The 26,985-nt window shown below is 43.7% G+C and overlaps 2 protein-coding genes across 3 annotated transcripts in view; one reads left to right on the top strand and one right to left on the bottom strand.

Moving 5' to 3' along the window:
• Nucleotides 1-9,054: 9,054 nt before the first annotated feature.
• GPHA2 (glycoprotein hormone subunit alpha 2) lies at nt 9,055-12,823 on the top strand. The gene is made up of 3 exons (XM_066582363.1): nt 9,055-9,151; nt 10,446-10,630; nt 12,722-12,823. Exons 1-3 carry the CDS (start codon nt 9,055-9,057, stop codon nt 12,821-12,823), a joined length of 384 nt encoding a protein of 127 aa, XP_066438460.1.
• A 3,221-nt stretch (nt 12,824-16,044) lies between these two features.
• PPP2R5B (protein phosphatase 2 regulatory subunit B'beta) overlaps nt 16,045-26,985 on the bottom strand; it is a 72,864-nt gene continuing 61,923 nt past the window's right edge. For both annotated transcript variants that reach the window (XM_066582938.1, XM_066582937.1), the window contains exons 11-14: nt 22,803-22,922; nt 21,889-22,016; nt 19,682-19,783; nt 16,045-18,883 (exon numbers count right to left, since the gene is read on the bottom strand). In XM_066582938.1, the coding sequence (XP_066439035.1) occupies nt 18,748-18,883; nt 19,682-19,783; nt 21,889-22,016; nt 22,803-22,922 (486 nt within the window). In that variant the 3' untranslated portion in view covers nt 16,045-18,747. The remainder of the gene's footprint in view (nt 18,884-19,681; nt 19,784-21,888; nt 22,017-22,802; nt 22,923-26,985) is intronic.

Genomic DNA, 26,985 nt, shown 5'->3' with positions numbered 1-26,985 from the left:
CAGTGGGGGGGGGGGGGGGAGTGGAAAGCAAATAGAGCCAGAGAAGGAGATGCTGAAAGAGCAGTCAGAGAGGTAGGAGAAGAACGAGGAGCGAAGCATAGCAAAGAGGAGGTCATGATCGACAGTGTCAAACGCAGTGGAGAGGTCATGATCGACAGTGTCAAACGCAGCGGGGAGGTCAAGGAGGATTAGTAGGGAGTAGTCACCCCTCGATTTTGCCATCATCAGCTCGTTTGATACTTTAATGAGGGCAGTTTCGGTCAAATGTAGGGGCCGAAGCTGGACTGGTGGGGGTTGAGTGGCTACAGTGGAGTTATTATTACTGGGGCTACTGTGGGGTTAATATTATTACTGAGGGAGTCAATAATATTACTGGGGCTACTGTGGGTTTAGTATTACTACTGAGGCCACTGTGGAGGTCACTATTACTACTGGGGCCACTGTGGGGGTCACTATTACTACTGGGGCCACTGTGGGGGTCACTATTACTACTGAGGCCACTGTGGGGTCATTATTACTACTGCGGCCACTGTGGGGGACATTATTAGTACTGTGGACAATAAAGGGGATGCTACTACTACTGGGGCCAATATAGGGGAGCCTATTACTACTGGGGTCAATGTAGGGGACCCTATTACTACTGTGGGGCCAATATAGGGGATGCTATTACTGCTGGGGCCACAACAGGGGACACTATTACTAATGGGGCCAATATAGCGGACACTTTTACTACTGGGGCCAATATAGGGGACCCTATTACTACTGGGGCTAATATAGGGGAGCCTATTACTACTGGTGCCGCAACAGGGAAACTATTACTACTCGGGGCACCAATATAGGGGTCACTATTAGTATTGGAGCCACCAATATAGGGGTCACTATTACTACTGGGGCAAATAAATATAAGGGTCACTATTACTACTGGGGTCACTATTACTACGTGGGGTGGATTTGCTGGAGAATTTAAAGTAGCTGTAGCAGCAACGTAGACGAGATTTTGAAAAGGAGAGAGAGAGCTGTAAAAGGAGTAAGGAGTTGGGTTAGGGAGCCATGTAAGATCTGTCCTAGAAACTCAGTGCCTACTAGAGAGGGAAAGTGGCATGAGAAAGGAGGCAACTTGTAACTGAGAAGAGTAGCCCCATAATGTGTCAGAACCAACATCACTGAGAAAACTTCAGCTAGAGAGACTGCTACAGAGAGCCCACATTGCCCTGCAACTCGGTGCATCGAGGTATTATTGTTTCTTGATGCCACCAGGAATTCCTGGTGGAGTCAAGATTGTCAGGGGGTGACGCCCCCTGTAGCTGATTGGCTAAACAGGGTGTTGGCTTTCAGGTCCTGCAAGGGCACTAAAAAGTTATACATAAGGCACACAACGGCTGAGCACTCCCTTGAGCAAGTGCTTTCCCCAGCTGCGGCGGCCCACAAGGCGGAACACCCCTCACTCTACAACCGGTTTGCGTCGTGGGCAGCAGGGGGGACAAATGGAACTGACAGTGGTTTCCCGGGAGTGGCCGTTACGGAGCACTGTTGCGGCCGGCGCAAGGTTTTGGGACAGCACCCAGCAAGGAGCACTGATGCGGCCGGTGCAACAGAGGTGACCGCATGCTGCAATTTTCCATGATTCTCCGCAGTCCTCCGTGGTCAGCCTATCTATTAGATAAGGCTGACAGCGGAGATCTGTCTGCCAGCTCCTGCTCTCGAAGATCTGCGGGATACCGCAACGCCCATGGACATGCAGCCTAAGGCTGCAGCGCGGGGCTAATTCGATGCACACTGTGCTGCTAGGACCTTAGTGCTTTCACCCTATCGGGAGCTAGGGGTGTGACAGGGGTGTTCCTCCTGTCAAACCCCTAGCTTCTGGCGGCGTCAAGATACAATAATACCCCCCCAATAGATGTACAACTACGCTACGGTACCAAACACGATGAAGACACTTAAGTAAGGTGATTCTGGACAAGACTCCAAATTTTGTTTATAATACCAATCATTGTTCCAAGGTCTGTGGGAAGGTCTGACGTTGACTTGCAGGAATTCTACTTTTTAATAGATGGTGCTGTAGACCTACTGTTTCATCTCCTATTTGCATATTAATTTTTTTTACTTGTTCATTACGTAACTTTTTACCCAGTTTTTTTTGCCTTCTGGGGAAGCCTTTAGCTTTAGTTTGTATTCCCAGTCAAGGTTACAATTTTTGTGAATAGGTCTGATTTGCAGTAGTGCTACCTTCCAATTGGTGGTGCTTTAGGAGCCTTGTTCCATCACTGTTCGTCTGTATAGTGATAATGGAACCCATTATTTACTATTAAATGCTTAGTAACAAATCTGTCAGTTCCTTTCTACTTAGTGACCCATGTTGATTGGATTTGTTCCTCATCAAGCACTGTCCTGAGCAGTAATACAGTTTTTGCTGGAGACCGTTGTTTTTTAACAAACAGAAGAATTTCTCTGCAGTGATCATATTTTTCCATCAGGAAATGGAAAATGTGACATTTCTGTACGGCTGTAGGATTAACAGATTACTGACCTCACCTATTCTCTAAAATACTTTTCATCTTTTCAAAAACTCCATAGATCATCAGCTTGCATGGTCCTGAACTGTGTGCGCAGTGTAGAGGCGCTCATCATTGTATGATGTGATTATCACTGGACACGTTTGGTTTGTTGTAAAGATCTAAATGGAAAAATTGTTTTTGTGTCATAAACATGGGCGGGTAATGGGACACAGTCTTCAAAAGTTTGAGATGTGTTCACAGTAACGCCAATATAGTGCACATCGTTCTTCTGTAGTGGCCCAGTACAACGGGGCCCCTCCATAACTGTATGCATGCATTTGTTATGTCAGTGTCTTCTGTGTTGCAAGAATGGTGTGCATTGCCTAGCTGCAGCACTGAATGGGTTAACTGTCTGGTATGGAGTTGACTGGGTTATCTATCTTTTTGTCTGTCAGCTGACCATACTTTATATATGGGAGAGAGAGAGTCTGTTAGAGCCTTCTGTTCTGGACCTGCAGCAGAGAGGTCTTCAGAAATTCCACACAGGTACCTTCAACCTGTGTGGTGTAGAATAGAAGAGGCTGAGAGAATGGCCTAAGGACTGTAGAGGACTACTATCCCCTGGAGTTCGGCAGCATGAACCTAACTGTGAGTGTGGACTGGTAGAGATTAGGAGAGAGAAGAGAGTGTGGTACCAGGCCAGGACCTACAGATAACTGTGGCTGTGGTTTCTCCTGACATCCCGTGAGTTCTCCCTGTCGCACCACCTATCCAGGAAGCTGCTGAAATGTATTTGCTGCTGAAGTTAAAGGGGTTGTCCTGCGCCGAAACGGTTTTTTTTTTTTTCAATAGCCCCCCCGTTCGGCGCGAGACAAACCCGATGCAGGGGTTTAAAAAAAAAAAAAAACGGATAGTACTTACCCGAATCCCCGCGCTCCGGTGACTTCTTACTTACCTTGCGAAGATGGCCGCCGGGATCTTCACCCACGGTGGACCGCAGGTCTTCTCCCATGGTGCACCGTGGGCTCTGTGCGTTCCATTGCCGATTCCAGCCTCCTGATTGGCTGGAATCGGCACACGTGACGGGGCGGAGCTACGAGGAGCAGCTCTCCGGCACGAGCGGCCCCATTCAGAAGGGAGAAGACCGGACTGCACAAGCGCGTCTAATCAGGAGATTAGACGCTGAAATTAGACGGCACCATGGAAACGAGGACGCTAGCAACGGAACAGGTAAGTGAATAACTTCTGTATGGCTCATAATTAATGCACGATGTACATTACAAAGTGCATTAATATGGCCATACAGAAGTGTATACCCCCACTTGCTTTCGTGGGACAACCCCTTTAAGTACAACAACCGGTCGCCTGTCCATTTCCGGAGGCTGCGTCTTAAAAAGTACCCGTGTGTGTGTGGATTTACTCCGACAACCAGGAATTTCCCCATGGAAGCTGAACAAAGGAGGGTTTACTCCACCATCTAAGAATTCCCTGTTGCAGAAGAAACGGTGGCGTCACCCATGGTAAAAGAGACTAAGTTAATCCAATATTGGGTTCCCCCGTTTATTAACCTGCCCTCGGCCCTTGGACGTGTCATGGGTTACTCTCCAGGTGGGAGACGGTAGAGCCACCGTGACAAGGCCCAAACTCTACCCAGCTGTCTCCTAGGCTGTGGCCCGCTTCTCGGACGCTGCACTTCTAGCACCAGTGCATGGTACAACTAATGCATCATCACCTCAAGGAATAATGTACAAAATATTGGAATTATTAACCCTTTGCAATCCAATTTTTAATTCTGGGTTTCCCAGGGGATTTTCTCTTTCTGCCATTATACAACAGCACCATCTGCTGGCTAGAGCCAGTACTGCGGTATGGGACATGCTGGAGAGGCCCCTGACAACAGAGCGGCCAGTAATATACAAAAAGAATACCCTGTTGGACGTCTTCCGACATTGGAGCTGTACAGCCTTCAATCAGAATGTCTTTAGATGTCAGACAGTGGATTGGAGAGGGTTAAAGTACTTTAAAGTTCTTGTTTAGGGTTATACAAATTTACCATTTGTGGCCCTATAAAAAGATCAAGTTTTTAATATATTGGTATTAACAATTATCCCCAAAGTACAGTGAATAGTCTAAGGTGACCAGACAGCCCGATTTAGGCGGGAGAGTCCCGCTTTTGATCCCTATTTCCCATCTTCCTCCGGGACTCCAGCGGTACAGCCATTTGTCCTGCTTTTGGGATGTCTGTTTAACATAGTGATTACCAGCTGGGGTGCCGCAGCTTCCCACCGGTAATCACTTTGCGGCACCGTGGCAAATGCACACACTGACTGCAGTGTGTGTGCGCAACACCCCAAAGGGGTGACTCCGGGCACTTGGCTAACGTGAAGAGCTGGGAAGATTTGGTGTCAGCACCTCATAATTTTCAAGGATAGAATGTAGGTGAATATTGTGCCTTCTCACCTGGTGCTCAGTGGAATACTCGGAATTGAGAATCCACTGGCACCCGATATCCACGACAGCTTAATAAAACCACCCTGGGTTCCTGATCCAGATAACTGGAGAGACGTCTTTGGGATGCAGCCCTCCCGTGGGCTGTAGTTCAATGTAACAGGATCCAATGGAAAAAATCCCTGCGCTCTCGGACCCCAGGGATCAACATAGACTCTTCGGTCCATATTAACTTTTTATTCTTTTATGCAACGCGTTTTGGCAATTTACAAAGTTTGCCCTTCTCTAGGGTGAAGAGCTGGGAGGGATACGTGGTGGCTTGTCACGGCGGCACCTACCAAGCTCTGGTCCTGAGGGATGACACGCAGCCAAGGCCAGAGTAGGACATCCCTATGATAGGGAATGCTAATAAACACAATGGGTGGAGTAGTAGTACTTATCAGTCGTGACACCACCATTCCCACACACTGGTATTCTATGCGGTGGAGAAAAAGAATACAGAGACTTGTGTATTGTACCTCAGGTCATCAGGAACAGTTAGGGCCCGGTATAACTTTTACTGGATGAATAAAACTTTTACAACAGGTCAGGTACAATTTACTCTCAACGTAAGCAGGCTAGAGCTCAGAGGTCAGGGAGGATACACAGGATGAATACGGTCCTACAGTTCATGTAATCTGCACGGAACCGCTCCTGGACTGGGTCACTCCGCAGACTCTCTGGCAGACTATTATTGACATACATAGCTCAAGCAATAAACACCCCGCATGGCAGGCGCATGGGTGTAACTCAATCACATACCTCTGTGCGGTGATCCTAAATTTGGACAGACGCACAGGAAAAGCCTGTAGTGTGAACTGGTACCTGAACACGATTATTGCAGGGCTCTCTCTCTCTCTCTCTCTCTCTCTCTGATGGGACTCACTCTCTTCACATTCACACTCCAAACGCTATGAAATATCGCTCCTCTTCCTCCATCTTCACCTACATGGAAGCTGAAGGTGCTTTCATGTGGCTCTGTGTTAGCACTCTCTTGGGTAGACAAGATGAAGGACCTCTTTCCACTTTCAAGCAGTCACATTTATAACTTCAATTGTACCACATGACATAACAAACTGAAACATTTTACATGCAGGCAGTGTTTTTATTACTGTTAACCTCTCAAGCGCCGCAGCTGTGCAACACACACACTGGATATGACAGGACAAGCTTTGCGCAGTGCATCTACATAGGACAAAACATGTATGACATTTATGGAGGGGACCAGGATGGTTTTCTGGGCGCATATTATCAATTTCTGTAACAGCTCGGCCGTATCCAGCAATTCCAACAACCTGATTGGTTCTGATTCACAATTTCAGCAACCTGATTGGTTGTTTGAGTTGGCTGATTCAACCTGATTGGTTGTTTGGGTTGGCTGATTCAACCTGATTGGTTGTTAGGGCTGAACTGTTACAGAAATTGTTATTATGCGTTCTTGGCCACTACATGTGCATCCGGGATCTTTCTCCCCCCTCCCCTGACCTCTCCTCCTCAGTTCCGCAAGAGGAGAGGAGATGTAGTGCCGCTGTGAAAACCAGGAAGAGGGTAAGTATATTGTTTCATGGGGGCTCTACTACTACTGCGGGGGGTCACCGTTACTACCGGGGTCAATATATCAGCCCTAGTAGTAATAGTGTTAGCACTAAGACCACTGTGGGCGTTACTATTACTATTGAAGGCCACTGTGGGGTCACTATTACTACTGAGGGCCACTGTGGGGGTCACTATTACTACTGAGGGCTACTTTGGGGTCACTATTACTACTGAGGGAGCGATGGGACAGCGGCGGAGCTAAATTCCACCCTGTCCTGCCCTTCCATTGCAAATAGCGGCAAGGGGCGGAGAGAGGGTGGAAGTTCAGTGCACTGCTCCCGGCCCGCCTCCGTTTCCTGCAGAAAGGGACACCGTATATCGTCGGGGCGTGAAAACCTGGCTGATATACGGACGTGTGAACAAGCCCTTAGGGCTCCTTCACACGGCGTATACACAAAAACAACAGTGTGACGTTTTGCACTGTGAATGTCACGCTATTACGTGTTTCTGCACACATTTACTGTACTTTTTAAGATGCTGGGGACTTCCTGCTCCTCCCCTTGCAGAAAGGGACACCGTATATCGTCCGGGCATGAAAACCCGGCCGATATACGGACGTCTGAATAAGCCCTAAGACTGTATAACTGATTATCGTACAATTACCTCCAGCAATCACTGGTGACATTCACTGTCATTCACTGTCCTTTTCCTTCTCCATCCAGCCCAGACCGCTATCATGCCTTCTCTCAGTTACAACTTGTCTCTACAGAATTTCACACACACAAATCTCTGACTCCTGATTTTCCCTACCACCTGCCTTTGTTTTCCACATCTCTGCATAATCTCCCCATTCATACGCCCCAGACAGTAATAATGCCTCTCATGGCCTCCTTTAAACAATAATGCCCATCCTGTCCTGCGTCTAGTAATAATAATGTCCTTTTGGTAATAATGCCCCATCCTGGCTACTTCCTAGTAATAATGCCTTATCTTGGTACCCTTTCAGTAATAATGCCAAACCTTGTTTAGTAATAATGTCCCTCTTAACCCCTGTTTAATGATAATGCCCCTCCATTCCCCCTTTTAGTAATAATGCCCTTTCTGGTCCCCTTTTAATAGTAATGCCCCTTAAGGCCCCCTGTTAATAATAATGCCCCTTCTGGGCCCTTTTTGGTAATAATATCTCCCCCTCTTGTTCCCTTTCTGGCAATGCTTTATATGCATTGAAAAAGAACCTCATATACTCACCTGTGTCTTCCCTCCCGTCTTCTGGCCTCTGCAGTTTGCACCGCACTAATTTTGTGCTGACTTCCGCTTTGCACTGTCACATGATTGCTACATCCAGTGCTCTTCCAAGTGGGTTTAATTGCCAGTCCGCCCCTGCAGTTCCTCCATCCAATTTGCTGCAATTGCAAGATGCTATCCCTTCAGCATGGGCCAACATTTCTGCAGAACGGTTCCAACACCTACAGGAATCTATGTCATCATGAATTGCTTCAGTCTTGAAAGCCAAGAGAGGTCCAACGTGCTACTAGATAGGTGTCCTTAATGAAGAGGCCATTCAGTGTATATGTATGTTGTAATCTAGAAAATATCTTCCACTGATGACGTACATATACAGTATTTTGCGAGAAGGGGATACCCCTTTAACATATTTTGTAGATCTTCAGAATGAGTGTAATAAACTGTTAGTCCTATTAGACCATTTGCATGATTGTCAGTCTCTGGTTTATTGCACATGAACAATACTGACGTCTTCCACACATCACTTATCTCCTTGTAGTCATGTATTACACATTAAACAACAGGATAGATTTTCCACCACAATGCCGATGCCTGAAATACCTTTTAGTGATTGTTCAGAGAGCCCCTGGGAAGGACAGGTATGACAGGAGAAGGATGGAGGTGCGGATGGGTGTGTCTTAGTACAATGCACACAGGTGTATATATACTCTTCGGATTGAGGGATTTTCTTTAACACTTGATGACCATCTCTATTTAGGTAAGAAATTCTCCATTTTTTTCTGCAAATAATAAGCTATTTTTGCTATGTTACGGCCCATCAGTACATAAGCAGACGTGGCAGCACTAGGATAAGTTTATTGTCCAGTCACTCTGGTTATTGCTACTTAGAATCATTAGAGTATTTGGTTTCTTCAGATAAATGTACAAAAAAGTAACATTTTTCCAATATTATTTCTTTATCAATTACTTTGTTTTTTAAATTTCTGCTTGCTGTCATGTGGTATGAACTTTCGTTATATGTAGGTAACATGGACATGAGATGGATACACAGATGCACACCTCTGACTGATGTACTGCTATGAGCCATGTACCGGTGTCTCCATCACATGGCTAGAACAAATTTTTATGCTTTGGAAATAAACAACGAAGATTCCTATTGAAGGACAGCAAGCAGGGTTATTGAAAATCCCGAAAAATTGAAAAAAAAAGGATAACTTTTTATTAAACAAAAGGATATTTTAGCACTTTGACATTCAATGCTCTATTGATTAACTCCACAGATATTGTCATCATGTCCCTTACTTCAGCCTCAGTCTTCCTTGTGTTGGCTGTCTTGAGCTTCGAGACACAGAGCTTTAATGCCACCACTCCAGGATGTCACCTCCATCGTAAGTAGGATACAGTAGAATAACCAAACTGCCTAGAGTTCGTTTTCAAAGTAACTAAATGTTAAAAAGCTGCTACACTAAAACCCCAAATAGATGAGACATTACTGCTACATTTGTAGCTTTTTTAACTTTAATTAGGAAGACTAATGTAATGTAGTTTTTTTTACATAATATAATGTTAATTAGAAAGGTCTTCCCATCTAAGGGTGCATTCACACGAACGTATATCGGCTCGGTTTTCACGCCGAGCCGATATACGTCGTCCTCATCTGCAGGAAGGGGGGGGGGGGATGGAAGAGCCAGGAGCAGGAACTGAGCTCCCGCCCCCTCTCTGCCTCCTCGCCTGCTCCTGGCTCTTCCATCCTCCCCCCCTGCAGATGAGGATGACGTATATCGGCTCGGCGTGAAAACCGAGCCGATATACGTTCGTGTGAATGTAGCCTTAGACATTCATAGCACATCCAATTCTGATAGATGCTGGTCTTATACCTATTACCAGAATTGGGTCCCTAACCCCTGTCTCACTTGATGAGGCAGCTGCTGGTCGCTACACCCAGGCAGAAAGCGAATAGGGAAATGGCAACACATCTATTTCCATTTTCTTCAATGGGATCGCACAAAAAGCTGAGCCATGACTCTCATAGAAGTGAATGGAGATAGCCATGCACATGTGCGGCCACCTTCCATTCACCCAAATCATGTAAAAAATACTAGAATAATAACGGTTAAGGGGATGTTCAAATGACCGAGATGGGAACTCCACTAATTACAAGGTGGTCAGGCTGACGGTAACAACTGAGCTATGCTGTGTTTGGAACTCCCATAGAAGGCAATGAGAGTTGCGCAGACTCCTGAGTTGCAGAAACAACATAGCTTGAGAGAGTTACAGCATAGCACAGGGCATTTGCCTAGTGCTTCCTCCCAGCATTGCAATTACAAGAGGTGGGAACTGAACCTATCAAGCTTTTATAGCATATGCTGAGGGAAAATTTTATAGTATATCCTGTGTTTTTTTTTTTACCTTCTTCTGGATCAACATTGCAGGATAATAAGCTGAACTAAATGGACATATGTCTTTCTTAACCATACACACTATGTTACGATGCCATGAAAGTCTGAGATGGGAATACCCTTTTTTACATTAGTTGAATGTACTGTAATGATGATATTGTTGGCCCATTTTATGGCATTGCCTTTCATAGACTCCGGCATTTAGTGATTTTGCATCATTTCCAGCACAATGGGATTGAAAAAAGAAATAAAGGTTACAATTTTTTTTTCTGTTATACCACAGCATTTAATGTCACCATAAGAAGTGACCGCAGAGGGACTTGCAGAGGGACCCAAGTCATCAATGCATGTGTGGGATACTGTGAATCCAGTGCATTTCCATCCAAGTATTCAGTGCTGGCGGCCAGTGGGTACAAGCACAATATAACATCCATATCACAGTGCTGCACCATAAGCAAACTGCAGAAGGTAAGAGCAGATAACTGGACGAGTAAAGAGGTAACACTGATGTCAGCTGTCATTTCTAACACTAGCAGAAGTTGTACTTAGGCCGGGCTCACACGGGCGGATTTAGATTGCGGATCCCGCGATCGTCACCCAATGCGGACGATCCGCAGTAATTTGCAGTCATTGAAAGACACACATTTTCCCTTTTTGTTTACACTCGCGATTAGGAATTGCAGATTCTATGAGTGGAAGAAAAATCGCAGCAAGCTCTATTTTAGCACAGAATCCACGCGGACGGCCCCCATTGAAGTCAGTAGATGCAAGTGTTCTGTCACCCATACGCAATTAACAATGGCATGTCAGTGGCGGAAACACCTCGGAACTTCAAATAGATAAGAAAGCCGGAATGACGGCTGGAGGGGGAGAGAGATCTTTCCTTTGTGTGGACGATACGCTGTGCATAGTGTACATACGTGCGGAAAAACGCTCGCATCCGTGATCTTTTGGCAATGGAGCCAGTCATGTGTTCTTTCTTCCGGCGGTGCGGAGAGTCATCTGCACCTGCAGTGCGGCCGTCTTATCCTGCAGTAACACGGGCGCATCGGCGCCCAGATGCGCCCGTGTGACTGAGTCCTAAGGGTGCTTTAACGTGGCGGAAAATTCCTTTCTTCCTTTCTTTCTTTTTTTTTCCTATGACAAGTCACCAAATCTAGAGCATACTTTTATTTTTGAAAAGCACTATAGATCCAAAAAATGTACCAAAGGTGCATTTCTCGCCCTATGTCATATTGCCAGACCTACGGCTCATATCTGGACACTCTTGCTGAAAAAAAAATCAGCAGCAAAACAGTGAGGCTGCTTTCACCCGGCCAAGAAAATCATGTGAGACGCACAAATCTCGCACAAATAAAAAATGCGGCATGTCCTGTTTTTGCTATTCTCTTGGAAAGCATCGCCCATTGTTTTCAATGGAGCCGGAAAACACATTGCACGGTGTGTGAGGTGTACACGAGTGCGATACGAGGTTTGCCATTGAAAACAAGGGGATCGCTAATTTACCCAAAGTGATGCGAGGCATTTTTAAAGAAAAACGCCTTGCATCCGCGAGTATATCGCACGTTGACGAGTGTAATATCGGGCCGTGTATAGAAAGCATAAGGAAGTTCTGGAACTATCTTTTTTCCCCTATATACAGTGGCGACTCCCATAGACTCCTATGGGAGCTAGACAAAGCAAGGGAGGGGGAGGCATTTTAGCAGCGTCCAACACTGCCAAAAGCTTACAGGTGCCTCTGTATAGGCATATCCCGAGGATCTTTGCAGAGCAAGGGTTTTCTGGGGTGCAACGTATTTTTTTGCTAAAATACTAATGAAAAAGGAGCCAATAGGGTCTGTCCAGATGGAATAGAGTGTGCTGCGGAATTTCTTAAGTTGACATTCCGCAGTAGATTCACAGCACAAAATCTGCAGCATTTGATGTGGATTTTGGTTCAAACTTGAAGAACTGGAATCCACCATTTGCTCTGCAGGTCAATTTCTGCACTGGAATTTTTCCATAGTGTGTAGACGAGATTTTCAAAATATGATCCACTTAGCTGTCACCGTAAATGCTGCAGACTGTCCATGCTAAAATTTGTAGTAAATCTGCCCTGTGTGGACATACCTAAAGTAGATTCACAGATGGTGTTTTGATGAAAAAATGCTGTTTTATATGGCTTTTTAAAAAAACTGTTTTACTTTTTTCCCATCTCTGCAGCCAGATATTAGGCAAAAAGGAAAAATGAAACAGGCTACAAACAATGTGGGTTTTTGTTCTTACTTTTGGGATGTTTTTTGGGGGGAGGGGGTCATTGGCATTTATTTTTTCAAGGTGCGACATGCTCTAGATGTGGCTTTTTAAACTAGCTTTTTTCCCCATAGCACTCATTATGTGAAAAAAACAAATGTCATATATATGTACTGAATATATATATATATATGAATATTCTTGAATATCATGGCATTTTTACAAGCTGGGAAAATGTAACAAAGTGCTTATAAAGGAAGCCATGAGTTGTAGTTATTCTGCTCCACGCCCCCCAAAAAATAAATAAAAACTACCATTTATTTACAGGTGAAGGTTCATCTATTTTGCGGTGCATCTCGATGGGAAGAGATAGAGATCGGTTCAGCAGAGTCATGCCAATGTGCCACGTGCCGCTTATCCCGTTACTAATTCATTCCATGCACTCTCCGCTAGTAGTGATGAGCTTCAATCCACCAGCAATCCATAAAGTTAATAACAGCGCTTGCATTACTGCTACTGGAAACTACAAGATGATATACAACTACTAATGGCCACTTTTCTACAGACTGCAGCATTGTGGGCCTGCAGCCCTCCATGCACTTATCAGTACCCTTGTACAAGCTGGCACTAAAGAAATGAGGTAATCAAATAATAGCCGTCATTCTCTAATACAGTCAGCTTGACAATTATCCTTAACTTTGTGTTAGTTATTTATATTATTTGTCATTTTATTTATAAAAAATAACTACCATTTGTGATTGTATTGGAATGAAAATTCTGTTATTTGATGTGTTTTATTTATTTATGATTATTGTGGTTGAGACGTTTTGCAATAAAATGATACATTTATTTATCGGCGTCAGTATTATTTTATTTAATTCTATGAGAACTCCTACTTGCAGTTGACTGATGGCTATTTCAAAGTTGCCTGCATTGTATTGCTTCTACCACCAGGTGTCGCTGCTGTGCAGGCTGAAATCCTTCCACAAGATTACTGACGTCAGGGTACAAAAACCAGGTTGTCTTGAACCTTTCATTGACTTCTAGGAGCATCACCCTGTTTAAGATTCACACAGTGCTTGGCCTATGACACACACTTCTGTATTTTGGCTGCCGTTTTGTAACTGTAATATGGCAGTGAGTCCAGGCCTGACCCCCACTCCAACTATTGTACATTGCTATGAGGCTAAGCGCTCAGGCCGGGACGTACTTCTGTATTAAGGACGCAAAACAGGGCCAAAAACATGGTAGGGTCACTGGCTGCTCATGATATATGTAATAGGTCAAAAACACCAATTTCTGACTTCATCATTACTAGCTGTTGCAGCAGTATCTAGCATCAGTTTACCAAAAACCGTTCTAAATGTACTTACCTATTTGACATAATTAAAATACATCCTCATTAAAGCAGCATTCCTTCTCAGCAGTAATTCTCTGTGGTTCCTGCTACTGTAGCCCCTTTGGACAGCTATTTATTCGCCCTGCCCAGAAGATAGGAGCACTTCATCTATAGCAACAATGTGCCCTGAGGGTACACTCTCATACTCAGGATTTGATGAGGATTTAGAACTGCATTCCCTGCCTTAATTCTCATCAAAGCCTCCAACATTCTGCGTCCATGCTGCAGAAAAATATTTGTAGGGTTTTATATTTTTTTGGGGAACGGATGAGCATGTTCATACTTCTTGCAAATTCTAAAAAGAAAAGCTGCAGATTATCCACAATGAATAGCAATTTACAGATTTGTGGCACATCCTCAGCACATACACGCAGGGCCACTTTACCACCCCTAGCGAGCCCCCTAGCAGGGGTGGGTGGCAGCACTTCCAACTGTGTTTGTGTCCTCTGGGTGCTAATACTTTTGAAAATCTGAAGGAAGATCCGCCATCAAGAGAGTCTGACTGCCCTGATAATTCTTTGGTAAAGAGGTTGCTACAGAACTACTGATGGCTTATCCTCAGGATAGGTCATTAATAGTAGGGGTCTGTCAGCCAGGATTCTACTGATCTGCTGTTTTCTGGGCTAATAAATTCATGCACTGAGCTGATTTCTGCAGTAAGAAGACAGCACCGTTCTCATTACAGTGGCCAGGCTTAGTATTACAGGATAAGTTCCCATTCACTTCAATGCCTGTAATACCAAGCCTGGCCAGTGCAGTGAGAACGGTGCTGTCTACTTCCTACAGAGATCAGCCTAGTGCATGAATGCACTTGCCCAGAAAACAGCTGATCAGCAGGGCCCTGGGTGGAAGACGTCTGCCGATCTATTGACAGCTGATCCTGAGGATGGACCATCAATAGTTTATAACTGAACAACCTATTTAATAAGCCCCTTCCTGACACTGTTAGAACTTCTTTACTCTTGGTGTGTCACAGATCACAGCACACAACCCTGAACGTACATTTACAATTCTGCTCCCTTGCTCTCTGGTTCCTCCTACTTTGAGGTGCTGGAGACAGGGGAGCAGGATTGTCCATGCACACATACTACTAGAATGTGTGCCACTGTGTGCGACAAACCAAATCACTGAATAAATAATAACCATATCAGGGACTAACTCATTAAAGAAGAATTAACATAGCAGTCAGGGGTGACATAAAGGAAGCTTATTATTGTGTCAACAGATGGGACTTATTGCCTAGCATGGGGGCGCAGAGACGACTTATTACCATGGAGCCACAGAGGGAGCACTCTGTACTGTAGGGGTACATTGCAGTTGGCAGGACAATTATTATAACACAACAGACTTACTGTAGATACAGCAGATCAGCCTCCCACACAGCAATAATTCCTCCAATGTTCCCACCACAAAATTGCTCCTTTTTACATCACAGTAAGTGCCCCTCTTTGTGACCCCATGCCTTAATAATACCCACTTGGTCCCCTAAAGTAATGTGCTGAGCTGTACAAGGAATAGAAAAGTCGAAGATACTATGGTACAGTGTGGCGACTTCAGAGCCCAGACACAGTGGACTATGCCACTGTTTGGGACCAAACAATCCTAAGAGTGAAGGGGATACATAGCTAATTTAGTACTACGTACCTTTCAACGCTTTCTTTGCCCAGCATTGCTTCTAGCCATCTGGTTATGCCAGGAACTGCAGGAAACCAATTCATTTGAATGGAACAGTGTTGCAGTTCCCCTGCACAGCGAGTACCCAGGGCACCGATGTGCATGGAAAACTTAAAAAGGGATGCAGCGCTAAATTAGCTTCCACCACTAAAGGGAGTTTAATAGTTTACTGCATAACAAGCTCCCTCTAGTGGCCGCTGCAGGTAGGAAAAAAAGTTATGTTTTACATTGTGTCTTAAATGTCCATGCAGAGGCTTTGGAGCTCTGTATCAGAAAAACAACCACAATAATGGTATACCGTAGTGATCAGCAAAGACTTTCCGACTTAAAAAAAGTTATGATAACAGTTGGAAATTACTTTAAACAAAGTTGTTTGTGATTTTTACTTTCATGCAACAGATAATCACCACAACTTGGGGAACACACAGATGAAAGTTTCTTTTCCAGCTTGTGCCTGACTGTGAATTGTTAGTTTTGTTAGCCAGCGGAGGCGGCACTGTTTGTCCCCTGTGTGTGAGTATTGCAAATGTATCGATATTCCCAGATAGTGAAAGATTACAAAGCATCACTCAGACATGATTGTTTCCCTTATTTTACTCAGCAAGAAGAGTCATGCAAAACATATTATTTCCAAAAAATAATACATCTTTCAGTATTATGTTTGTTTAAAAAGAATCCCTAATACGCACCTGACCTCACTAACTAGGTACTAAGCATCCCGTTAATCAGTCATGGACAGTGGAGGGTTACGAATATTAAACTCGATTTCTCTAAAGACATTCTTTCTTTCTTCTGTTTGTTTAATCTTAAAGCTAATGACTAGGTGTGTAAATGAATATACATTATCGCCAAAGTGTAGACATAAAACAGGACATATTTCTGAGACCCAGCATTTAATTCAGCAGTGAACAGGTTAAATATCATAGTCACCACCACTCCTCCCCCTTTCCCTCCGTGAACTAAACAGATCAAACGCTGACCATATTAAATACGAAATAAATACAATAAATAATCAGTTAAAAAAATAAAAATTAAAAAAATGAAAACATTGCACGCAATATATTTATATTTATATATATTCTTTGCGAATAGGCGATTTTTAGACCGTTAATAAGAGGAACAAGACCCCCTCCCTTCCCACACAACTGAAAAACAATGGCAGAAATATTCAATCTTCCACTCCTATTTGAACGTGGCTGATGGATATTCCTTTACACTTGCCACTTCGAGATCTAGGACGCCGTCTTGGGGAGGGCGGATCATTTACGTTACTCCTCCAGGAATATCATATGGTCTGACTTGCACTCACAGTAGAGGTCAGGATTTGTTATTACACATCTCTGCATGTCGTGGTCATATTTTCCGCTAAAATATGCAAGAATTTAGTGATTTCAGTAACCGTGACTAATTGAAGGTTACTGATTAATGAGAAGAGTAGGTTATAAAGACACATTTCGTACAATCAGATCTTCCTCTATGTGCCCTTTACCTAAACCACATTTAGGTACCATGATACAGTTATCTATAGGGACATTAAGACACAGTTTTGTCATGTACGTGGAAAGAAACTTTTAGATCACGGTCATGAAAGCTCAACTCTGGACATTTTAGACACCAAGTGGACGTCTTATTGCAGTGATACCTAACACATAGCTACTGGGTATCTGGCATGCCTTGAAGTTGGATCTCTACTGATACTGATTGAGGCCAGAGCTTGACCAGAAAATGCCATTATTTTATGTTCATTATGTTTTGGCTTCTTCGCAAGCGTCAGGTCCTCGCTGTCAGTTCAGCCAGTCCAGCTGACCACAGCACTGTTCAGTTGTCTGCTGTTACACCCAGAAGCCTTGCTCTCACAGATGACAATGGGAAGCAGGCACATTGAAAATGGAATTTGAGATGGATAACAGCCATCAAGCCCTTTGCTGCAGAAGATGAAGCTGCTTCTTTAATCCATCCCGATTGTGTTTGTTCCATAAAAGCTTTGTCGCTATTCAGCTATGACTTGGGGGGCAACGATTGATTGACGACACGTTAATTATCTGCATAGGGAAAGCTACATAAACATAAATGATTTGCGCTTGTTAAAAAATAGGTTTCCCTCTGTATTGTTCCGTGAACAATGCGGGAGTATCATTAGAATGCACCTTCTCACGATCACTTCATTTAGCGGCGTGAAATCTTTCAGAAAGTCTTACATTTAAAGAAAGGGTCTGAGCTGATGCCAATTGTTATGCAAAACTTTCCAGCACTAGTTATTAAACTTCAACTCACTGTCTTTCATGCATTTTTCAGAGTCCATTTTGCTTCTCCTTTCATTTCTTACTATTCATCTTCTACTCAACAGCATTGATAACTGGTTATGGACTGTACATTCCTAGGATGCAAGCCCTCTACTGGTTGGTGGTGGGACAGGACAGGTTACCTTGCATACTTTGCGCCCATGAATCCATGAACCCAGCATGGTGTTAAGTCCAGAGCATTGATGTTAGTTTTTTCTTTCTCGAATGCTTCTTTACAACAGTTGCAGAGTGTGTGGGTTGGGGGGCAGAGGTGGTCATGGTCATCATAGTGGTTCAGAAATGGCTTCCCAGAAGCCTTGTCTCTTATTGACGGAATAAAGATGATTGCTGGAGAGACTTTCCCAGAAGTCTCTACTCTCACAAACAGAAATTGACGGACAGGAGACACAGGCCTTTCCAGAAGCCTCTGTTTTTACAAACAGAAAGTGACAATGGTTATTTATTAAGAGGGCTTTCCCAGAAGCCTCAACGGTCATGGTCGGAATATGACTGAAGTTGATCGGTGACAGGCTTGCCCGGAAGCCCTTTACTTTGACAAAGAATGATAGGTCCAGGGAACTTCCCAGAAGTCCCTGCTTCCACCGGAAAGAAAATGACAAATTGTTTCAGTATTCTTCTCTCCGAGGAGCCTTTTATATGGTAGAGACCAGTGCAGAGAACCTTCTTGATGTGACTTCACATTTGATAAGATGTAACAAGAGATGGACAATGGCTTTTCCCAAAAGTCTTTGATGTTGCAAAAAGGGGTTTGGTGATTTATACACAAGCCTTCAAAATGTTTTACCATCGCAGGAACAGGAAATGCACCTTGAAAAGGAGACCAAGTGCCATCAATGGTTCTATGATAACAGCATAAGCTGCTGCTTTCCTTCTTCTTAGGGAAGAAGTAAGGAAATTTTGAAACAAAGAGTAAAATATGAGGAGGAGGGGAGTGGATTGGCTGCAGTGGTCTTAGTGGAAAATGGTGTCGGGGTCTCCTAACTTTTACTCCCTCGGCTGTGCTGTAAATTAAGCTGGTTCATTTGCGCTTCTTCTAGGCCATTCAATTTTTTAAGACGAAGTTCATCCAATTTTTTCCAAAGCTCCTGACGTTCTTTGTCCCGCTTCAACTCCCTGTGAGACAAGGTGGACATATATATAGTGACTGAAGTATCTTTATTATACACATTATCTGAGTTCTATCAAACAGTACAAACATGTCTTAAAGTATAATTATTGTCCCAAGAACATGGGGAAAATATTCTAAGAGTAAATCAAGAAATGTAGCAAAAATTTAATAATTGAGTGAATATGAAATTTCTCTTTGGATTTACCATGAAAACTATATCAATGGAGGCACTACTGCCATTCATCCAAGTGAATCTGTCTAGGGTAGGCATATCATAGGTATAGCTATAAACGTGAAACGATGACCAGCCTGTGTGAGCAGGCAGTCGTTCATCTATGAACGACTGCCTGTTCATTGTGAATGGAGGTGGGTGTCCGGAAGCGATCTCCGGCCCACTTTGCCTGCATTCACTGAGCGATCTTTGCTCCAGTGTGAAAGCACAATTCCTGGGATGACTGCCGGCACAGCGCAGCTATCTGAGTGTTAAATTTGGTGAACGAATAGCAGCCGCGAACACCACACGGCTGCTATTAGCAAGTATGCCGCTCCCCCTCCCTTTGCCTACTGGCTCCCATAGGAGCCTATGAGAGCCGCCAGTGCTGTGCTGTCAAAAGATAGGACATGTCCTTTCTTTTGACGGAGAGGAATCTTAGAACCATGAGTTCTTTTAGATGTGCTTTTTTGACGTACCTATTCAGCGTCAAAATGACACTTGTGTGAAAGAAGACTATTTTTGCAAAGCAGCCCTCCGCTATGTGTTTCTGCTTTCTTCTGCCCATATGTTTTCAAGGAAATGGACTTACTGTTGTCTGTCCAGCTTATATGATGCTGTAAGTTCATCAAAGAGTTTCCCATTCATCTCCATGAAAGTCTTTAAGACATTGTAAATCAAAGACACAATTGTCCTAGAAAAACACAAAGAAAGGGAGGAAGACTAAAGATAGGCAAAGTATAGAGATGCTTAAAATGTAATACCAAACACAATGCCTGCTACATGACAAATACTGTAACTATATTGACTTTAGCCTTAATATGCTGCATGGTGTAGTCCTCAATATACAACAGAGTGGGATATATACACTTCATATTCAGTTTACATACTTCTATCCCATGACTTTTCACATAAGTGCACATACACATATACACTATATATACATGATGTCCCGAAAAATGTATACACACTTTAATAGTGGTTATCTATGCCCTTTTTAAAAATGTGAATTGAATAATGGTGGCAATATGTCATATTATGTTGTCTCTAAAGATGTCAGTAGTCATATGATTACTAAAGCCACCATGGGGTCGTCAAGAGACTCAAATAAAATGGTGGAGGCACGCTTGATGTTCAAGCACCAAAGTTGTTCATACAGTAGTTCACTGAAATCAGAAGTGTCCGGATCATAATGGAAACGACTTGGCGCATCTAAAGTGACTGCAGAAGTTAAACCTGTCTTACAGCCGTCCTTACATGTCTATATGAATCTAGTAATAAATAGAGATGAGCGAGCATACTCGGTGAGCCGATATACTTGAGAGAGCATCGCCTTTTTCGAGTATCTGGTGGCTTGTCCCTGAAGATTCGGGGGGGCCGCGGGGGTGAGCATGGGGTTGGCAGAGGGGATCGGGAGGGAGAGAGAAAGAGAAGGATCTCTCTCACTCTCCTCCCCCTCGGTGCCCCGCGTCGCCCCGGACCCCCGCGCCCCCCCCCCCCCCCCGAATCTTCAGGGACAAGCCACCAGGTACTCGAAAAAGGCGATGCTCTCTCAAGTATATCGGCTTACCGAGTATGCTTGCTCATCTCTAGTAATAAAGCTTTCATGCACATATTTTTCATGTTGAAGTGTGTATGCATTTTTTGGGACAACATAAGCCCTCACCCACATGGCAGTGCGGTGGTGTTGCTGGAGTTCTGGGTTGTACAGCTGTATTTAAGGCCCCTACTGTGCATTCAAATGCCTCCAGGCTCATATTCAAGCACACAAGATTTCAGGATTTTTTCCGCTTCTGAACAAAACTCATTCCAAGATAAAACAAATGTGCAATGAAACTGTGGATATGGCATGATGGTGATAAACTAGTGGAGAATACCCCCATAACACAGTGCGGTATAGAGGCAACATACCGCACTACATGGAAGGTCTATAGTAAAGAACTGTATGGACTCTGGGTGCCATCGTACTACTACTATGTTTGGAACGCCAACGTACTATGTCCTTAGGTTTAGACTCCGTACCGTCAGGAAAGCCTTTCCCAGAGCTTTCTTGGCTCTGAATATATCAGTTATTACCAGAGCTGTTACACATTACTGTGCATGACCCTCACCCGAGTCATGAGAAAACAGACCAATGCATGTTACTGCATTAATGCATGTAGGAGCAACTACACTCACCGGCAGGGAGCGTAGCTGTGCCTGAACGAGGGTAGTTTGACAGAGCGCATGTGTTTGAAAAAAAACCACGGGAAGATACGTGTCGCCCGATCTTTCCTGAAACCACTGAAATTCATTGAAATCAGTGGTTTCATTCTGTCCCATTATGCGGCCAATAATTATCATGGCCGCATAAGGGGAGAAAATCACGTTCATCTGAATCTGCCATTATATTGGGGATTACTTAAAACTAAAAAAAAAAAAGACAGAAATTTTTTTTTTCTGTTATTATTATTAAATATCGCCTTGTGTTCACCTTAGAAAATAGTTCCTGCAGAAGGACAAGTCAGTGATGTAAAGACTAACAGGGACAGCCCCTGCAGTATCCATATATGAACGCACTGAACTGCATTCAGACGTCTGTATGTGAGTTGTGCCTGAGACTCTCTGGCGAAACCGACATTAAACAGCATATGCTCCAAAGAAGCACACGCAGCAGCTTTTTCCACATTAAAAAAGCCTATATGTAAAATACAGCCCAATTGGCCATAATAGGTCCGGGACAGCACACAAATGGGAAATATGTCCATCTGAATGGGCTCTAAGCCTGTAAAAGAGACTTGACACTGAGATCCAACTTACTGGTTCCAATGTTCTTTGGAGACCTGGTAGAGGGTGCCAAATATCAGAGGCAGGATGGTGTGACAGTTCTCCTCTATCAGGCTGAGGATATACTCATTGTTCCAGAAATAAAGTGCCCGCTCAGCAACCTGAGAGATAATAATACGAGATATAACAACATGACCATGTGCAAAATAGTAAGACAGACAAAGAGAAGGCAGTGAATATGATATTTAACAGATACATTATTTATCTACAGTAGCTAATAGAGATGAGCGAGTATGCTAACTACTCGAGTGAGTAGTGCCTTAGCCGAGTATCCTCCCGCTCGTCTGTAAAGATTTGGCTGCCGGCGCGGTCAGCATGGGGGAGCGGGGGGGGGGGGGGGGGGAGAGGGAGAGAGATCTCCCCTTCTTTCCCCCCCCCCCCCCGCTGCTCCCCGCCCCCCGCCGGCCCCCGAATCTTTAGAGACGAGCGGGAGGATTCTCGCATAAGGCACTACTCGCTCGAGTAGTTAGCCTTAGCGAGTATGCTCGCTCATCTCTAGTAGCTATCCATCTCATATCTATCTATCTATCTCATCTCTATCTATCTGTCTATCTCAACTTCATCTATCTATCTCAACTCCATCTATCTATCTCAACTCTATCTATCTATCTATCTATCTATCTATCTATCTGTCTATCATATCTCTCTATCTATCCCTCTCTTCTATCCCATTCTTCTATCTATCTATCTAATATCTATCTATCTATCTATCTATCTATCTATCTATCTATCTATCTATCTATCTGTCTTCTATCTATCTATCTATCTATCTGTCTATCATATCTCTCTATCTATCCCTCTCTTCTATCTCATTCTTCTATCTATCTATCTATCTATCTATCTATCTATCTATCTATCTATCTCTTTACAAGATGATTTAGATTTACCTGGAAATGCGGGCTGGAAACGCAACGAGCGATTTGTTTAAAAAGTGGTTCCTGGATCTTAACAAACTGGGATGGTTCAATGACATCCAAAATCTCTTCCAGCTCTCCCAGGAACATTACCTGTCAGAAGACACCACGGATTAAATGGCTAGTGAAATATAGTCATTTGTTAAGAGGTCCAAACAATGTCACCACAGAGCATAGACTGTATTGGATGTTGGCATACCACTTCATTAAATGTGATTGTTCTCAAGAATCTTGTAGACATGATAACATCATTTTTTGTTAGCCATTACAAGATAAGAGATTTTTTAGTTTCACCCGTGTGTGGTACATTCTGGAATTTTCCATTTGGTAAAAAGAAAAAGTTTAATACCGTGTTAGTTAGTAGATAAAATGTTATTGCTGTCTTTAACCCCTTAAGGACCAAGCACCATAAACTTACGGAGCTTAGTCCTGGGCTTTAATCATGGTCGATAATAAAAATACAGCGCTGGATTAAAGTTCCTGCAATGTAGCAAAAGCAGGCCAGGTCCTTGGTTGTTAGTCACAGCCAAAGACCCAGAGGAGAAGACAGAAGCAGTTTTTACCGCTTCTGCCTTCTCTTGTACAGGCAGTATAGTGCTTAAAGAGTGCTATGTAGTGAATAGAGAATGTGGAAGTGTTACTTTCTCTATTCCACCCAGTGATCATGTGACTGCTGGGTGTCCCCCTACCACAGCAGATCTACAGGGTCCTAGCAGACCCAGATCAGCTCTGTTAGTAATTACTGTCACTACAGGGGGGTGTTTTCCCTGTAACTCAGGCTTTTCCAGTTACTGTGGAAAAGTGGGAATTAAAAAAGAAAGACCGTGTGAATGACTCCAGAGGTCTTATATAACATCATGGGGGAAAGAGATGTTAAGAAAAATAGTTGCAAAAATAAGTTTCTAATAAAAATGTATACATAGAAAAGAAGCCCACCACCAACACCAACCAAAATCATCGCCATACGCGCCCTGTAATCCAAGACTATACAAATTATATATAAAAACATCTAAAAAACAAATTAAGGAACCCATTCCTGTACTTAATTTAGCATAAATATACTAATAAAAAAAAAATCTTTTCATTTTTTTAACTCTAAAACTAAAAAAAACCTTACAACCACCATATGGGTAAAATCCCTAAAAAGTGTCTGGTCCTTAAGGGGTTAAAAGAAACAAAAACTAGTCTTGTAGATGGAACTAAAAAACCTAAACATTCTTGTTAGCCCTTGAACGGTATCATATCTGCAAGATTTAGGTTGTCGCACTGAGAGTAACAGGACGGTGCGTATAAACAAGGCGAAATCTAACTTCACATGGAACGTCTGGCGGTATAACGTGACATTCCATGGACTAGCTCCACCGGGTTGGGCAGTCGTTCCTTCACTGACAAACACTCATTAGGATAATTCTGTTTTCGACATAACAAGGATGTTACATGATGGTTACATGTAAACCTACTAACGTGCGTACAAGGTAGTGCATGGTTCCACATTGCTACCAAAGGGAGGGGTACAACACTACCAGCGTATATTGTTGTGTGGTTGGAGATGTTTTTCCTACAGATGTAGCCAAATTTAAGGACGCTTCACATGAGTGTAAGCGTATTTACACGCTCATGAGTGCTTCATATTTGCGAAAACGAACGTTGCTTTTTTTGTGCACATCGGTGTATATTTTGCTGGTTTTGCGTCTACGAGGCGTGCGCATTAAATTGGTGCACGCAAAAACTTTGCAGTTGTGAACGCAAAACCAATTCTCCCAGCCATTGAAATGACTAATTAGTCTAACAAATTCAAAGTGTGTTCTTTTCCTGCACATCAAACAACGTATCACGCATCTCCTAGCATATTGCACATCCCCGTTGACTTCTATGGGGGCTTTGGATGTGCAAATGCGCAGGAAAATAGAGCGTGCTGCGAATTTTGTTTCTGCAACCAAAATGTGCAGGAAACATACGTACATGTGAACAAACACATTGAAATCAATAGGTTCCATTCACTGCGTATTGCCCGTGTAAAGCCGGGTCAATGCCCCTTTTAGACAAGCTGATTCTCGTTTGAACAAGCAAGTGACGTCACCGCTAACTCGTTAACACTCGTGCAAACTGATTAAACAGGTAGAAAACGCTGTTTAACGCAATGTCAAGCGCTCCCAAACCCAGGGATTTTAAAGCTGCGCTTATCCTGTGGAAATCTCATGGTTTTTCGGTACGCCCATTCCGCGAGAATTCTACTGAAATTCCGTCCCGTGTAACCCTGGCCTAGGATCGCATGCATAGTGACTAGTGATGCGGGGTATTGTGACACATGGAAAGGTTTAGGACTAGAGATGAGCGAGCGTACTCGCTAAGGCAAACTACTCGAGCGAGTAGTGCCTTATTCGAGTACCTGCCTGCTCGTCTCTAAAGATTCGGGTGCCGGCGGGGGAGAGCGGTGAGTTGCAGGAGTGAGCAGGGAGGAGCGAGGGGGAGAGATCTCCCCCACTGTTCCTCCCCGCTCTCCCTCGCCGCTTCCCGCTCCCCACCGGCACCCGAATCTTTAGAGACGAGCGGGCAGGTACTCGCATAAGGCACTACTCGCTCGAGTAGTTTGCCTTAGCGAGTACGCTCGCTCATCTCTATATAGGACGATTTGTATAAATGCTACAATCACGGAGACTCTTACATGTTGCTGTATGGCCAATAAATGGTCTAACCAATAAAGGAGATTTCCTTAGATAATGCTGGTTAATAAGGTGAAAACTTATTACATTTATGGCTAGCTTTAGCAATCTCTGAAATACAAGTGAAAAGCTCATAAAAACTGTTTCCGTGGATACCAGGGTTGCTAAGGAATGTCCGATATTCACAAGATATCTGCTGAACGGATATAATTACTGTTTAATCATTAACTGACATTTCTATGTACAATCAGAGTAAAGCCGGCTTCATACGTACGTGAATGAAATTACGCATGCCTAAGCGCAACCTTTGTGCTATGAATTAAGCTTTTTTACGCACGCATCGGCGTATTTTACTTCACTTTTTCTACCTGCAGGACATGTTCATTAGCGTACAATAAATAAACGCACAAATTTAAATGGCTAATTAGTTCCTGTTCTTTTTCCAGCAGAATTACGCAGTGTTTCACGCATCTCCTTGCGTATTCCGTGCGCCTTTGTGCTCCTTCCCCCCCATATCCACCATTAACTTCTATGGGGACCTTTTGTGCACAAATACACAGAACTATAGACCATGTTCTATCATTTTTTGTGTGGCTGAATATGCAGACGCAAAATATGCGCATGTGAACGAACCCATTGGAACAATCCCCGTCCGCTACGCCTGCATTCGCAGAACGGCTATTGCTGTGTAAAGCACAGAAGCGATAGTCAGGCGGTAGTCCATGGGGCGTCTGTCAGGCACTTATGCGCCCGACTGTTGTCCCATGTAACGGTATCTTTACTCATCAAAGGAACAGACCAGAAGGAAACTAATGAATAGTGTTGGCTTGAGCACATGACCAGCCATAGTCAGCTGATCACGCTATACACGTGTAGTCGTTGCTGACAACCGCTGAAGAGCTCCAACCTGGCAGATCGTATTTTTGGCAGACAGCAGTTTTCCATTGACAGTCTTGAATGATCATTCCAGAATACTTTTTAAACCATGTTTGGACAAACTGGTCATAGTTGGCAAACTGCTCTTTCAAGCAACTTACTCTGATATTCAATATTCAGTAAGCCGCCCTCTTGTACTGGTGCTGCTTCATCTTTTCAATTCATTTAAAGCCTATAGACACCTTTGCACTGACTTTGTTAATGGTCCATCACATTCTAAATGCAAAATTAAAAAGAGGTTGTCTAGTTGTAAACTATTGATGACCTACATGCAGGATAAGCCATCAATAGTAAATCAGCAGGGGTCTGCTGCCAGGGATCTCTGATGATTAGCTCTTCATGGGGCTGGTGTGCTCACAGAGCTGATTTCTGCAGAAGCAGGCAGCTCTGTTTCCACTGTACTGGATAGGTTTGGTATTGCAGACCAAGTTCCCATTCAAGTGAAAGGAAACTATGCCTGTAACACCGAGCTTGGTCACTGCACTGGGAATGGAGCTGTCTACTTCCTGCTAAAATCAGCTCAGTGCATAATTGGCAGGGCTCCCTGGCGGCAGACC

Source organism: Eleutherodactylus coqui, chromosome 11 (assembly GCF_035609145.1).
Source record: "Eleutherodactylus coqui strain aEleCoq1 chromosome 11, aEleCoq1.hap1, whole genome shotgun sequence".
NCBI lineage: Eukaryota > Metazoa > Chordata > Amphibia > Anura > Eleutherodactylidae > Eleutherodactylus > Eleutherodactylus coqui.
The sequence above is the reverse complement of the archived record's forward strand: the minus strand, read 5'-3'. Positions and strand labels throughout refer to the sequence as shown.

Bases quoted from the DNA above. Each gene is read 5' to 3' on its own strand.
- GPHA2 (XM_066582363.1), top strand. From the start codon at position 9,055: ATGTCCCTTACTTCAGCCTCAGTCTTCCTTGTGTTGGCTGTCTTGAGC. The intron at 9,152-10,445 runs GTAAGTAGGATA...GTTATACCACAG, and splicing joins TCCAGGATGTCACCTCCATC to CATTTAATGTCACCATAAGA. The intron at 10,631-12,721 runs GTAAGAGCAGAT...ATTTATTTACAG, and splicing joins CCATAAGCAAACTGCAGAAG to GTGAAGGTTCATCTATTTTG.